At 43.4% G+C, this 16,585-nt stretch overlaps 1 protein-coding gene across 1 annotated transcript; it reads right to left on the bottom strand.

Annotated features, from left to right (window-relative positions):
* Positions 1-8,971: 8,971 nt before the first annotated feature.
* On the bottom strand, positions 8,972-13,201 carry LOC125521924. Its single transcript, XM_048686987.1, has 4 exons — positions 13,058-13,201; positions 11,691-11,795; positions 9,636-9,742; positions 8,972-9,295 (listed from the first exon to the last, which is right to left on the bottom strand). The coding sequence occupies exons 1-4, from the start codon at positions 13,131-13,133 to the stop codon at positions 9,131-9,133; spliced, it is 453 nt and encodes a 150-aa protein (XP_048542944.1). The 5' UTR covers positions 13,134-13,201; the 3' UTR covers positions 8,972-9,130.
* Positions 13,202-16,585: the final 3,384 nt, after the last annotated feature.

Genomic DNA, 16,585 nt, shown 5'->3' on the forward strand with positions numbered 1-16,585 from the left:
TCCACGGACAAAGATGCCCGAGCCGACCATCCAAAGCTATCCACATATGTCTGGTTAGATTTGGAAGAAATATAATACACATTAACAAATTTGATGCATATTTATACGCACCAGATGGTATTCATTCATACCAGGATAATTTTTACATAAAACCATATGCTTTTCATCTAAACCTAGTCTATATGACTATCGGCACCCGTTCCCCATCTCCAGCCAGTCATGAGCCCCGGAAAATGAAGCTCAGCCTCCACAGCTTGCTTGCGGCTAATCGGCTGACGAGGGTGAAGCCTCCAAGCTTGGTTTAAACGGGAGGGGAGGAGCGGTGGCCCACCTAGGATACAAACGCCTGTGACCTCCCATGTGCTACTCTTCCTTGTTGCCGGCGGCGCCCACGGACGTGCCCACTTCGTTGTCGTGGCAGCGGGGCGGGACCGTGGCGTATCTAGCGATTTCGTCCTCGTCCTCTCTCTCTCGCCGAACACCTCATGTGCCGCCTGATCAAAGTCCCTGTAGGCGGCTTCTAACTCTGCCTGACGTTGGCGGTACCGCCAACGGTCATGGTAGATTTCATGAGCGGTGCGATAGGACTGGAGCAGCGCCTCCTCTCGGGTAAGTCCACGTTCGGCGTGATGCCCGTGCCGGCGATGAGTTGCTCCTCTGTGTGTCGGTGCTCGTCGAGAGACGGACATTGTACTCCTAGTTGGCCTACAGCTGCCGGAATGCGGCCTCCCACTCGGCCAACACCACTTCCGTGTAATGGGCATGGGCCGTGCCGATTGTGATGCAGGCATGGATCTTCGAGGAGGGTGGCATCGGCTCGTCGTCGGCCGCCTCTGCCATTGGGCCGGCGGTAGTGCTGGCATCCTTCTGCCCGCCTACTTGCCAGCCGGCTACAATGGCGGCAAGCTCCTATTACTGCTCGGAGGAGAGGATGTCCCATACGGCTTTCGAGCTTGAGGATGCCATGGCAGGTGTGGTGCAGATAGGAGAAAGGGAGCGGAGGATGGCAGTTCAACCAGCGAAGTGATTAATGGTGGGCGGCAGACGGGCGAACAGATGGTGTCAGCTTGCCATTTCTAGTCAACGGCACACATGTTTAATGCAAGGTAGGCGGACAGACGGGCGCTATTGTTTGAATGTGGGGTAGCCACCTGCACATAGAACTGACGAGGGCGATGCTCTCGGTCGGCGCGCCGCTTCAATGTCTGAACGTTGTGAGAGGTTGCGTCGCTCTGTGCTGGCATGAATGTGGCACTGGTGCTTTGTAGTGGCGATGACCCCTTTCTTGTGGAAACATGCATGCGCGGGCGAGGGATATATAGTTTTTGGGTGGGGGAGGGTAGTCGGACGCGGGCATAACAACGGTCCGGATGCCCGCAAATCCCCCCCCCCCCACCCTATACGAATGGTAGCAAACGATTTGAGGATCGGTGTTGGAGATGCCCTAATGCTGGCATATTTTCAAAGGAAAGACTAAATAAACGTTGACATCATGTCTCAACTTTGACAACCGTGGACGATCACATTCAGTTGATGGGGCGAAGAGGGAGGATGGAGCAGGGAATAGGGAGGTGTGCATGATAGGCCAAGTCTCACCTAGTCACTTTAGTTCAATACCACTTGCCCGACACAAGAGCCATGTGATATTGTTTAGGGAAAACAACTAGAAAGACATTTTGATTTATTAGAAGGTGTTTGTCGGACTCGCATACATTTGCCTAGCATGATTATGAGTGCTAATCAAACGTCAACACAAGTTACCAACTCCCACAATATGCTTGTTTCTACTATGATGTACATACACTTGATATTGAGGCCGTGATATAGAATACGATACTATAAGAGCATCTTCAAGAATGAGTTGTTGCTTGCATACTCAGATGGTCGATGATGTAGCCAGAAAGTTTATACTTGTGATTATCATCCGTGAGCAAACTTTCTAGCTCAAATGGACTGATAGATCATCGTGTGAGTCAGGTTGTGGCATCCCTCTAGGTTGACAGTCCATTAGCACTTGGGGGGACGTATCACGTGACCTATGTAAAACTTGTTTGAGTGCATTGCTAAGTACCCAACACAAGATAGTTTGCTAATTATCCGATGTCTCCAACTCCCATGTGAATGTCTCTTCATCTAATCTCTCTGTGTTTTTCTCACCTTCCCCTTTGTTCATGTGAATACCAATTTAGCTTGCTATCTTGTGGTGAAGATGAGGTGGTATATTTATAAGAAAGAGATTGGAGACTGTGATTCACACATTTTGGTTGAATATTCATTGTGTCCATGATATAAATGACTATGGATATTCGGTTGGTATACATATAGGAGGCCCTCAACGTACTATAGCTTATAAGTGTGTAGTCCCTTCATGGAAGGCACACTTTAACCCAAGATAACTGTTAAGAAAATCACATTGTATAATATTGATGTCGTACATAATTGTGCAATGATGGATCCAAGCACACACACACCACACATGGTTTCAGGCTAAACTAAGTTACAACACACATAATTGTACAAGGGGTAACCGACTATAGAATCTATCCCACGGTTTAAGGCCTTTAGTCCCGGTTCCTGAACCGGGACTAAAGGGTCGGTACTAATGCCCTGACCCTTTAGTCCCGGTTCAAACCAGAACCGGGACTAAAGGCCCTCCACGTGGCCGGTCCACCTTTAGTCCCGGTTGGTAACACCAACCGGTACTAAAGGAAATTTTCTGATTTTTTTTGAAATTTTTTTATTTTCAAATTTCTGAATTATTTTAACCTCTAATCTTTAATCACCCCTCATCACTGCTCAATTTAATCTCTAATCACCCCTCATCATTCCAAATCATCTAACTTCCCGGACGGTCACCCATCCTCCCACTCCCCCAGCCTGAGCACGCTTAACTTCCGGGTTCTATTCTCCCTCGTTTCCAAGTCTGCACTCGTTGTTTTCCTCACAATAGTAAGATGTCAATCCTATTAACCTCAGGAGTTTAGCTTGAGCATGAAGTCACACATTTCACTGTTTGACTTTGAAACTATTGTTCTAAAAAACAATAATTTTTTAGTAACACTAATATTTCTTGAATAAGTAGTTGACCATTGTTTGACCACAGTTTAACCATAGTTTGACCAGATTTGACCAAAATTCAAAAAAACTGAAATAATTATTTAATAACACTAATATTCTTGAATAATTATTTAGTAACACTAATACTTCTTGAATAAGTAGTTTGACCAGATTTAATGAAAATTTAAAAAAACTGAAATTTGAGCATAACTTTTTTTCCTTTTGGAATTTGAGGATTCTATAAATTTGCAAACAGGCCGTAAGCGGTCTCCATTGGATGTAACTTTTCGAGTAGATGATTTTTCATATAAAAAACTTTTTAATCTGAGTTCGTATGCAAAAGTTATGCCCATTTTACAAATTCCAGAGAGATTTTGTAAATAAAGTCGAAATTCATATTTGTAAATTTTCCCAACAACTAGACCACATATCACATGGAAAACTTATTTTATTTTAATTTTTTTGACATTTCCATCATTTTGTTTTGTTTTTTCTAAAACTGAAAAGGCGGTCCACGGGAGGGGGGGGGGAGTTTGAAAATGGGACCTTTAGTACCGGTTCATGCCATGAACCGGTACTAATGCTTCAAAGCCCATTAGTCCCGGTTGGTGACACCAACCGGGACTAAGGCATTAGTCCCGGTTCACCCGGGCCCTTTAGTCCCGGTTCGTGGCACGAACCGGGACTAAAGGGCCCGGGTGAACCGGGACTAATGCCTTAGCCGCACGAACCGGAATAAATGCACCCATTGGTCCCGGTTCTGGACTGAACCGGGACTAATGGGCTTACCCGGCCTGGACCAAAATCCCCTTTTCTACTAGTGAAATATATACGGTTTAAACCATGGACAGCTAGGAGGTTGAGACACATGTGCTATGTGGTATACTCTTACATGCACAATTAACAATGAGTGCATGATGACTACGAGGCGCCTATGGTGACTTCGTACTCAAGATGATATGCCGGCCCAGTCTCTCGAATGTGCTCATACGGGTAGGGTGTGCGTGTGTGCGTTCATAGGGGTGAGTGTATACGTGTATATATGAGCGCTTGCGTCTGTACTGTGTTCAAAAAACAATGGTGCATGATCACATGTTCCCTCGTGTGTTGATGCCCACTTCCCATCTCTCATATGAGCCGCGACCACAACCTTACCCCCATCATTCATATGCACAGGCATCCCTCTCTTACTGTTCTCTATAATCCTCCACAGGACGCGAATAGGTCCTTGGTGATTGACTCCTGTGAACGGCCGTCATCAAGAATATGCGAGAGAGAGAGAGAGAGAGAGATAAACCTCCTTATTCTGCCCTTATTTCTTCCATCCTCCACAGGGTGCCAACAGGTATAGATGGTGATCTGCTCCTGCAAATCAACGTCATCGAGACTTCAAGAGCATGCTGAAGAGATAGCGAAGGTGTCGTCATCGACGTCAAGTAGAACTCATGAGATTAGTGATGATGACCATGACTGGGCTCGATTGCTAGCTTGGGGCCGCAATTCCTCTAGCAATTCAAAGATACATTAGTGGAATACAAAATAAGAACTTGGGAGGAGCTCGGATATTCACAACTTGGGAGGAGCTCGGATATTCACAACATTCAAAGATACATTAGTGCAACACCCATGAAAGTTGATCCACAACATCACATATTCAACAATGTCCCAAAACGACAAGCTCGGATATATAGCTAGACAACATAAAAAGGAAACCACGGGACACTCCATACAACTAAAAGCTCCATCTATCTTATTCTCTCACCTCACCCTCTGCAAGATAAAAACGACCTCAACCCCCCCCCCTCGGCCCCTCCCTCTGCCTGCGGGTCCACCATCTCTAGGAGTTTCTAGTACTCGCTTCCTGCAAAAAAGGGGTATCAACTATGGGATAAGATGACCCCATCCTTTCTTGGTTGTACATTTGTCTCTATCTTTAGGAACAATATGTTGTTCTGTCCATCGACATGAACAATTGTCCATGCATCTCGTCTCTCCAGCTTAAGCGATCTTGACCATAACGCGAAAAAATTAATCTTTATCGTCTCAAATCTGCGACGGTCAGCATTCAGCATTCAGCCACCTCGCACCTCTTTGTTGTTGGACATCCAATTTAAATTTAAGATTTGCATCAGTCTTAAGTCGTGCATGTGATACGTACCTACACTTGTTGTTGGACATCCAATTTAAATCCGATTCAGTTAAGACTGGCATACTCATGCAAACGTACGCGGTATGTACATGGTTCAATGCTATGTATGTTTCTAGTATTTAGAACACAACATGTGCTCAAGCTTATAAAAATGGTCTCTCACCTCCTTGCCTACGTGAGGTCAGTGGCGGAGTCAGAACTTTTGTGAAGCCTGGGCAAGCTTGAGCCTAAATGTATAACTTGGAAATCAAAATCGACCGTCCAATACACAATATATAAAATAGCTACTCCCTGGTGTAGGTGTACCCACATGAACAGTAAATTAAGAAAAAATTTAGAAAAACACTGTTTTTTTTTGCAACAAGATCAAATGTTTTAGCTTTTTGCTAAATTTCATGAGCAAATAACATTCATGGAGCCCTCACAAAAAAACGGCTCAAAAGTGCATGGAACTTTGAACACTAATTTGGTTATGTTTAGTGAGTGCTCCTCGAATGTTATTTGTGGACAAAAATTTGCAAGAAGCTAAAACTTTTGATAATGTTTGATGTCCCAAAATTTCAGATATTTTAGTTTTGTGTTTTTTCTTCTTAATTTACTGTCCATGGAGGGTTTAGGAGCACCCTATAGTAGATAATCCAATCTCACCAAACTTCGGCATACCCAGCTTTCGACTAAGAGAGATTCATCGAGTTCCTTCCCCCAGATACTTGGCAAGGTCTTTGAGTGTCAAAATGAGGTCCTAGGCAAAATAAAGTAGGTTGACGGCCAGCCAACGGATACGACGCTTGCCACATGACACGTTGTGTTTGTCAAGTACCTTTGGTACCATACTCGGCGAAGACGGGACAACTGAAGAGTGCGTGTGTCCTCAATGTTTGCCAAGTCAAGTCTTGGGCAAAATGTTCATGGGTTTGTCGAGTGGCTACCACACGATACTAGGTGAGCCCGGGCAAGTGCCCGAGGTGGTCGGGCTCTGTCTCCGCCACTGCGTGAAGTGGAACTAAACCACATGTCATGTGTTGCTGTTTCTTACTACTTTTGTTTTGAGAAGGTTCTTACTACAGTTATGTACTCCACATGACTATCGGCGTGGGCACAATTAATGGGCCACATGGGCTGCTCTTTGTTCGTCACCACAGACCTACATTGAGTAATACTACTAACTAGATCGGGATCGCGCCTTGGCGCGAGGGTGCCGATCCAAATGTTTTGGTCAAGGAGGCAATGCTGTTGTTTGGCTCAGCACGGTGACCCAGCGACTAAAACCTCAATATAACAATGCGTTCGGAACATCCAAAGGAATTAAAATAACCTCACAATAAATGTGTTCAGTATATATCACAAAAACTACAAAGATATATCAAGAGCAAGGTATAGTTGCTGCCCATGATGACTGAATTGAATATAGGGCATACAGATTAAATATATACCAAAAGCAAAGTGTAGTTGTTACCAAGAATAACCGCAATTTCACTATAGATAATAAAGAAAAAATTTGTACCAAAAGCAAGCCAAATGTTTGCCAAGGACAACTAATTTGTATCGAGTGGTACAAAACATAAAGACATAAATTATATAAAATAATGCCAAGTAGTTCATATCAGGAACTGTAAGAATAAGTGTTACATGAGATGTTGTATCTGCTCATAAACACAATGAGATAACAGACAATTGGAAACGATGCTCTGGAAACATCGATATCTACGGTACGTTATAGCTGATCACTACTGATAACTCTACTTCCTCTTTCCACGTTCTGAGGCGAAGCCAGCGCAATTAGTAGTGGACAATACTTGACAGGTGTCATCATGATAATATGAATGCTCTATAAATAATATTAGCATTAGCTCATGATATTAGGCACTACAAAATTCGGATAGATGGCATATTGAGATTGAAAATAAATCTGTAACATTGTGCCTGCAGAGTATAAATAGAAAAGATGGCACTTCACAACCGAGAGATCCAAATAAATATTGCAGCTGAAAGAAGAAGGTGCCTGCAAGAAAAGATGATGTAGGTGAGAGCAACATATCATCCACTTGATACTTGAGCAGGAAAAGGATGGATGCGTATGTACAACGGGAGTAACTTATCTCAGACGGTGATGCAACAACAGTATTAAGAGAGAACATTTTCACCATGAATGAAATTTCACAAAAGGAATAGAGAAAAGCGAGGATTGCAGCTCAGGCCCATTCTCGCTCACTGACTGAAGATAACTGCCATAGTATGAACATACATGATTCACCCGGTATTTCTGTTTATTTTTACGATTATCTCTCACATTGTCGCTGTTGTAAGAGGTTTCATGGTCTGAGAAAGAAAATGCACATTGGAACTATTATCAGTTGGACATTTGCAGGTTGCTTTTTCAGGGCAGAAGTGAAATTCCTACCAAAAAGTTAGCACCAGACAAAAACCCCGCTAAACAGCACTTTGATTAACAGAACTGCAACCACAATAGGTGTACAACCTCCATTTACTTCCTAACAAACCATGTGAGCGATCCAATCCCTAAGATAAATGAATAAGCAAGGATTAACCAAACCAGACCAATAGTGGCACCATAGGGAGACCAAATCCAACAAAAGAACCCAATAAACATCCTATCCTTTCCACACTCTTTCACAAGCATCAATCCAATACAAAAAAATCCAACCCTCTGTTTATCATGTGTGAATGGACAAACAACTCTCTGTCTCTCGGCAAACAAACCTGAAAGTGCCAACCAAAAACAAAAGAATACATGGACACAGACTAATAGACTAATTCAAATGTACCAGAAAAAACGAGACTAAACTAAAGGGCACATGTCTTATTGCATCCACACCTTCCTGACAACACACTATGACGAGCATGTTCTATCAAACAATCCTCACAAACTGACGCCACTGGCATGACACAGGACATGCAGGACCAGCACACACATCAGTAGGCCATGCCAATTGAACTAAAAGAAAAAAACCCACCAAGCACTTTCTACCTATGTGCAAAAGAACAGATACCCCATGATAAAGAACACAAACCATGTGTGCATCCACAATTTCAAATTAACCTCAATTGGGGACAATATCCAAAATAGTCGCAAATTCACTTGCAAACTACCATACACACACAATCCAGAACTGTTTCCCACAATTTCTAACACCTCAAACACAAAAAAGGTAGAAGGAGATGAAAATGCAAGTGTTGAGATTGTATTCTGACCATGTCCTCAGGATAGTCGCTGATGACATTCTTGGTTGAAAGATGTGCCTCTCACGAGGTGAAGAAAAATATACAGAATTCTAACCAGCTGGTCCGCTGTGTCGACGTGATATAAATGTAAGTGAGCCATAATAACTTCTAGTATATATACCTGAACACACATGAAATGAATGAAACTTCAGAGAAACATATCAAATCTATTTGAAAGTAGCAATCATTGTTTAAACATCTCAAATAAATCATAACTAAAAAAAGATGTTCTCCTTATCACCATGTTCTAAGCATGAAGGAGTTTAACATCTCCACTCTATCATTCAGCCTAAAGATAAAAAAGATCTGATGCAGGAAGGAACTAAAATAAAGATTCTGGGAACAGGTTGGCAAAGAAGTGAAGCGTGCCTAAGTTGTGCTATCCATTGTAAAAAAATACTGAGCTTTTGAAATAAAAATAGGACTACCCTGCATAATATCGCATCTCACAAGCCAATCTGGTCGAACCACAATATGTAATCAAGTCACAAAGCCAATCAAGCCACATGACTGTAGTGGTCAGACGGATCAGCTAAGGAACAATATGCATCAGCCAAATTGTTCATCAGCGTACAGATCAATACATCATATATTTAGATCAAGCAAACTAACACCAGAATAAAAATGCTCCCAAGTTCATTGCTCATATGCATTTACCAAAAAAATGTGACTGTGCACAGCTTACATCCATGATCCAGAATGTTGAGGGTTGGAAGGGAGGAATGAGAGAAATAGGACCTTCGCCCCAAGCATCATAGACCCAGTCTTTGAATGATAATTTGCCTGATTAACATGCCCTGTTGCATGCACTGCCAGCCTCTGATCTCCCCACAGGGCCCGGGATGTCTGAATAACACGGTATATAATATAGTGAGTAGATACCAACAAACATACCCACATATACACACATGAATGATTACACAGAAAGAAATATTGCATAGAAGGTCATGATTCACACGAACTATGTCTTTCATCCAAGATAGCCTGACTGTAATATTAGGACGATATGAAATATTAAGATGCCTGAAATAAAGCTTTCTCTATTCATAATAATATTTCTCCCAGAAATATTACAGTCAGGCTATCTTGGAATAATTACATGACAGGGGGCATCAACACATCATCATACCAAAATAAAGGAGAAAAAAAGAAGAACGGGAAAAGTTTATGTTCGAGTAATTACTACCTGAAATATCATCATAGTAATTTTGGTTGTCCCTTGATGCTCAACTATTGCCATTCTACAATGGATGCATGACCAAAGATCCCTTGCCAACAGAACCGAGAGCAAACCTGAAAAATGACAAAAGCATTGGCAGTACTTCCAGCAACATAAATCACACTATTATTGCATACCCTATTATAACTTTCAGACTGCTCTCCCATACGTGACTAATTCAGTCAATTAGATGGGAACTTAAGTAAATAAAAAACATGACCTAGCAAACTGTAGAACCTGAATTAATATTACGACAAAACTAAATGCAAAATGACTGGCTACTTAGCATGGAAGAATGCTTTCACCAGGCAGAGCTAGCTAAAATTAGAAGAAGAAAATCAAGCAGACTTGACAACAGGAGCATACAGACCTTCGTCGATGTCATTGTCATCTTCGATTTAATAGAGAAATCAGAATAGTTTGAATACCATATCTTTTCTTAACCTGAATACACATATACAACGGATGTTTGTCAGTTCCAAAACCCAGCCAAAACTGAAGTTATGCGTGGCCATGATCCATTCAAAGTTGATTTTGTACAGGGGGCAATGGATTTCTAAGTTGATTTGCAAGGAAAATTGATGTAATTATGTGCCAATAGGATACATTCAGAGTGCTAGAAACCTATGGAGAGGAAAAGCAAGTACATATATGTAGAGGTCAAGACTCAACTTGAATCTAGAATAGCAGATGTAGTTTCACCGTGATCAATATAGACAATACTGAAATTGGCATGACTGTGATCTGCATACCAATATTAGGTCACTTCTTAGTCTGCTCACAAAATGTTGATCAAGAGTTCCCCGTCGATCTTAAAGATACTAATCACAATCACAATTCCCTCTGGAAGTTAACTGATTATCACGAACACGCGGGGAAGAGGGTCGCAGCTAACTACGACATAGAGCTGGCATAAAAACAAGTAGGAGCTCATAATTTCCCATTACTCCTGAAAAAATTATAAAGCAAACCAAAATTAATGCTTTGTGACTGACCAACAAGAATTATAAAACAAATTCTTATACCGAAGGTGCTCTGAACGAAAATCTTTTCTTCATAAACATGGAGAAACTCTCGTGATAGAGTAAGCTTGCGACGTATAAAAAGATATTATAAGAAAGAACACCAGATAGGAGCTAACAAAATTAAGTTTAGAATATACGCTAGCAAATCAATAACCGTACAAAAATATTGTGGTCCAAATAAGATTCATATAGGCCACTAACTAAACTGATAGGAACCAAACTTTTATATTTTGACCAATTGTTCCACATTAGTCTGGACTCTTGTTATTTCATTTATCCAACTTAAGACTGTCATTATCTAAATTGAATATGCTTAAAGCCTCTATCTGATTTAGCCAAAGCAGGAGAGCATCTAATATAACAAAATAGCAGGGCGAGGTGTTTTTATAATCATCATAGGACTTAAAAGTATCAATGACATACAACCCAAAACACAAAATTAGATGGCAAAACATGCATGGACTGAACTCTTCAGCAAAATAATATATGTCTATTCAAAGCTATATGTTTCCAGATTGTTTAGGATTATTTTAACTGCTTTGACATTCCCCCCTCCTCAATTAGAGGTACAAGTCATAGGATTCGGTGTACTGAATTGATACTTTGCACATATATAGTACATCTTTGTATGTACTTTACAGAAGTACCTCGTGGGCCCCTATTACCAAGACCGGTAAGAAAATTGTGCAGCTATGAGATGGTTAATTTGATTATGTTGTAGACTAATTTTATACAGTGTACACGGAGTTCCCAGAACAAGAAAAATAGAGAAAGTAGCTAAGCTCAGGTGCACATGGACCCCCAAAACCATATCACCGTCTCAAATCAACCAGAGTAATAGACATCTACTTTGGATAAACTATAGCCAAGTTGCATTGGATACAGACGCTACATCATACTTCTTAATACAATGAACATTTGACAAGCAACTAAATTCTAACAACCAATATGAATCAGTGACATGGTACAAATAACAGGTTGGTCCATATATACAGACCTGAAATTGTACTGTTGTAGACGTAGGAGGTAGCGGCATAAGCACAATCTGATTTGTGTTTCGTCCCTGAATTAGATGATTCACTCCAGCACTCGATTTTTTTTCCTTGAACACGAAAAGAAGGAAAAAAGAGTATTGGAAACCAGCATATGTGGGCCTAAAAAGAGTATTAGAAATGGAAAAAAGAGTATTAGAATAATTTTCCTAAAAAAATTTGCAGGTTGCATTGGAAGAGAGACACGGTATATCCCACGTTGCAATGAACAATTGAAGAAGATTCAGGAAAAGGCCAAGACAAAGTTGGAAGTAAATTTGATCCTAAGAAAGCATCCACATCTTGAAGCCATAATGGGGCGCCACCGCGCCAGCGTATAATGTAGGCCAATATGAAAAGAAGATTCATCCTGAAGCCATAATGGGGCACCAGCATACAACAAGACACATGAAGTAAACCTAATTGTAAGAGCAAGCTTCCACAACCATCTGTCCAACAATCCCCTTCCTTAGAACCTACCTAGACCATATAACATGCCACAAGTGTGTACCTAATTTGGTACCACCCACCAACATTAACCTAAGGCTAAATAGTGGAGTCTGCAATTACACCAAACCTGAGATCTCTAAAATTATTTTACCCTTAATCTTGGACCAGATCCACTTAGTTTATCCAAAAAACAATTGGCAAGAGCCACACTAACCATCATAGCACAGACTCGAGACTCGTGTTTTACACTCTAGGATAGGAAAAAAGAAATACCAACCAAAGAACATAGGACAGAAATATATCCTTCCAAGGATGTAGCTAGATCCAAGCTCCTCCTGGATAGAAACAAAAGTTTGTCCCTTTCTTGACAGAGAAATAGAACCAGGAAGACAACAAAAAACTACTTTGGATGAATGGTGCTAGATCCAAGGCTAGGACTGAACCGACCTACTGCTACTACGCCTTGCAGCCATTCATCTACGTTCAAAACAAGTAACATGCAGCCAAGCATACATTAAACACTTTGACTGGAGGAAGTGCAAACTAACATAGGAAGTATATCAGAATACGAGAGCAGATGACAAATATTATCCCTTATGCTGATAGGATACAAAATCCAAAAAAGGTAAACATATATTGTTTTCGCGATTTATGAAAATTAAAGCGCACACTGACCAAACAATTAACACCAGTGGCCATTGGCACATGAAACATAGAGCTGGAAGGCAATAAGCATTCAGGTATAACAATAAGAGAAGCAGAAATGCCAAATAGATGTTTAGCGGATGTTCGAGCCCTGCTGCTTGGCACTTTCTGATAAATTGCAATCAAATTGGCTAGATAAGATAGATGTGCAGGGGTACGAAGAGGGGGTGGAGCTCACCACGTTCAGGGGGAGTAGGAGGAGGGACGAGCCATGAGGGATCGGGCCTCGTCCACCTGCAGCAGTTGCTGCTCATCCAGATCGGAACCGACCTTGTCCACCAAAGGAGCAGGGACGCGTGCGTGCACCAGCGTGACCAAAAGCAGCAACATCGTGAGGGGAGGGGAGGGGAGGGGATTAGGGTTGGAGCAGGGGGGGGTGGCATCCCGAGCAGGCCATTGCGTGGGCCCGGAGCAGGCAGAGCACAAGCACTCGGAGGCCAAGGTCGGACGACATCGCCGGTGAATCTATGAGCACCTTGGCCGCCGCCTGCCCTGCTCACTCTCCCTCTTCTCTTCCCTTCCCTTCCCTTCTGATGACGAGAGGGGGAGGCTGCGGGCGGCGTGGTGCGAGGGAGACGAGGAGAGAGGTCCACGCTAGCGAGGTCTGAGGGGCGTCGGCGGCGGCGAGGTCTGCGGGGCGTTGGTGGCGGCGAAGTGGGCGGGGCGGAGAGGTCTGGTGGAGGGAGAGGTCGGGGAGAGGGCTGGGGCTAGCGAGGCTGTGATGCGGGAGGACGAGGCCATGGCCGCCGCCGTGCTCAGAGCTCGGCCCCGACCACCGCCGTGCTCACCAACGCACTCACACGCCTAGGCTCGAGCTCGGCCATGGCCGCCATCGCGCCCGGATCCAGAGCGCCCTTCCACCCCTCGGCGTGCGCTGCTCGCCGCCGGGCCTCACGGGAATGGTCGCCGCTCGGCCGTCTTAGAATCCGGCCACCGCGGCCCGACCAGCGGGCATGTGATTCGGGCGACGGGAGGGGAGGGGACGAGGCGGAGCACGGGGGATGAAGGGTGGCGGCAGCGGCGAGTGCGGGGATGGTTGGGGCGACTGGGAGGATGAAGAGGCGAGGCAGACGCCCTCCCTCGTCTCATCCATTGACGGGCCAACCAGGGATCAACGCGTCATGGGCCAACATGTGAAAAGACGAAAACGCCCTCGGCGGGGCACTGTAATAACGGCGGTGGCACAAGATATTTTAGCTGGGAAGCAAACTATTCATTGCAACAGTGTTTTCAGTTCAATCCGGCGGCTGGGGGCGACTGAGGGCTCGATCCGACGGTCCCAAACGCATCAAGCGAAACGATCCGACGGTCGAGAGTTGCTAAATCCTGAGAGAGCCTGGGAGTGACTGGATCTCTTATTTCTCGATGCCCACCATAAGGGAACATGAAGTTTGGACACATTGATTAGGATGCCATGATTCACACGTTCATCCTTGCCTGGAATCTTCAAATTTACGATGCTACCTAATTTTGTAGCTATCATTCAATTGAGGTGTTTAATTTTGGAGTTGGTTCATGATTTTGACTAGGTCAATAGTTTCTTAAGGAGCTCTCTCAATTGATTGAGGTGTCAAATTTTGCATTTGGTTAATAATTTTCCCTGGGTGAACAATTTCTCAATTTTAAATTCGCTATGCTTTCTAATTTTAAAGCTCTCTCATTCAACTAAGGTGTTCAGTTTTGAATTTGGTTCACAATTTCGATTGTGTCAGCAATTTATTAATGATCTCTCTAATTTTACTGAGGTGACCGGTTTTGGATTTGGTTTGTGATTTCGGCCAGGTAAATGATTTCTTAAATTAATCGGCATCAACCAGCCTAGCTATAAAAGCACACCAATCCGCGCGCAACCTCTTACCACGTGGCAAAAAAGAAGAGACAACATGCGACACTATAGCATCAGTATAATACATGCAACAACCAGCGCAAGAAACGTTCTGACGTACATGTGGGTTGATTGGGACATAACACGAGATCACTCCTTCCAAAAAGGCCCACCCAACCTCAACATTTTAAAAAACATATAGTCCACCACCTCTTCTCTGTGTCAAAACCAAATAACAAAAAATATATGAGATCCGAACAACACCAACAGCGCATGGAAGCGTGCCTGACATTTCTAGTCATCTTAAATAGTCTGTGAGTCCTTAGTTCATGGTTCACACGCCCTTGGTACCCGATACTCTATCCATCCGTTAACTTGATCATTGGGTCATATTAGCGGGGTTTCCTCTGTTTTTAAAGTGATAGAGAGAGACAGAGACAGCCAGAGAGGCGAATCAACCTGTGGTTGAGTTGGTTAGGTGGACAGTGGTATCCCCAACCCACTAGGGTTTAAATCCTGGTGCTCGCATTATTCTTGGATTTATTTCAGGATTTCTGGCGATACGCTTTCAGTGGAAGGAGACGTTCGGTTTCCTCTGTTTTTCGTAGGAAGCATTGGAATTTTCTCATCAAGCCTAACCATAAACACATGGCGATCTTTTTTATCAAGAAGGATAGTTATCAGAAGACGGCCTCAACCCGTGGCTAAGGCCGCCGCCTCCAAAAACCCTAGCTTTCTGTCTCCCACCGGCGCCGGCGCCAGCGCCGGTCCATCCCGTCTACGGTGGCCCTATGGCCATGGAGGCGGAGTGGATCTCGGCCCTTGCCGGTGGGAGGGCTTCGTTTTTAGATCTTTTTTCGAGCTTTGTTAGGGTTTGTGTCCTGCTCAGGAAGACGAGACGGTGGCGGCTCCCTGAAGATGGAATAAAGGTCTCCCCGCCTAGCCCCCGTTCCGGTGATGCGTCTTGCATCGTTGGTGGGCGTGTGGAGTTGTGTCTCCGGCGGATCTGCCTTTGGTGGATTTGCTCGGATCTGTTCGTGGTTCGTCTTCATTCGTGTGTTTTCAGATTGGATCCTTTTGATCTATACACTTCATCCGCGGCGGTTGCTATTCTGGTGCGTTGGTTCTACGGGGCCTTAGCACGACGACTTCCCGACTGTCTACTACAACAAGGTTTGCCCGGCTCCGGCGATGGAGGGGCGATGACAGCGGCGCGCCTTCGGCTCGCTTCAGTGCTTGTAGTCGTCGCTAGGTGGTCTACGGATCTGGATGTAATTTTTATTATTTCTAGTGTTCGTTGTACTACCATGATTGAAGATGAATAGATTGAAAGTTTTTCCCGCAAAAAAAAAAACAAGGATAGTTATCTTTGTCGAGGAAACGAGCCTATGTTTTCGGTTTTGCAGCTGTATGAGTTAGCAAATCTTATTTCGTACTACTTTTTGGAAAATGTTGGATCTACTAAGACAATATCTTCTTGTGAGAGACATAATCTACTAATTTGCATCTTTTAGAAGAAGTTGATCCCACCGAATTATCACACCTTTAAGCTAACTCAAACGGAACTAACCTTCCAAGCTTATGTTTTCCGACGCATCATCTCTTTCACTTTATTTGCTATGGAAGGTCGGACCGATGAATGAAAAATGAAATGTCACCATGCTCACTTTTCTCGAGTTCTCCACAAGTGATAATGTCAAACCACGACGTCCATCCTAGTACCTAGGTTCACCACAGAAATTAGTTTTTTCCTAAAAGATAAATAATGGATATTTATGGCAACAAAATGTCTTGGTAACCACCTTGGTCTTGAGGAAATTCTTGAATGGTGTGCATTCTACATGATATATTTTTTGTCATACATAATATGAATAGAAGGCA

The sequence above is a fragment of the Triticum urartu genome, chromosome 7, assembly GCF_003073215.2.
Source record: "Triticum urartu cultivar G1812 chromosome 7, Tu2.1, whole genome shotgun sequence".
Classification (NCBI taxonomy): domain Eukaryota; kingdom Viridiplantae; phylum Streptophyta; class Magnoliopsida; order Poales; family Poaceae; genus Triticum; species Triticum urartu.

What these genes read in the sequence shown, in the direction of transcription:
- LOC125521924 (XM_048686987.1), bottom strand. Translation starts at nt 13,133, where the DNA reads ATGAGCAGCAACTGCTGCAGGTGGACGAGGCCCGATCCCTCATGGCTC. An exon ending in TCCTACTCCCCCTGAACGTG is followed by an intron (nt 11,796 to 13,057) that starts GTGAGCTCCACC and finishes TTCGTGTTCAAG; the next exon opens with GAAAAAAAATCGAGTGCTGG. An exon ending in CTACAACAGTACAATTTCAG is followed by an intron (nt 9,743 to 11,690) that starts GTCTGTATATAT and finishes GTCATTTTTCAG; the next exon opens with GTTTGCTCTCGGTTCTGTTG.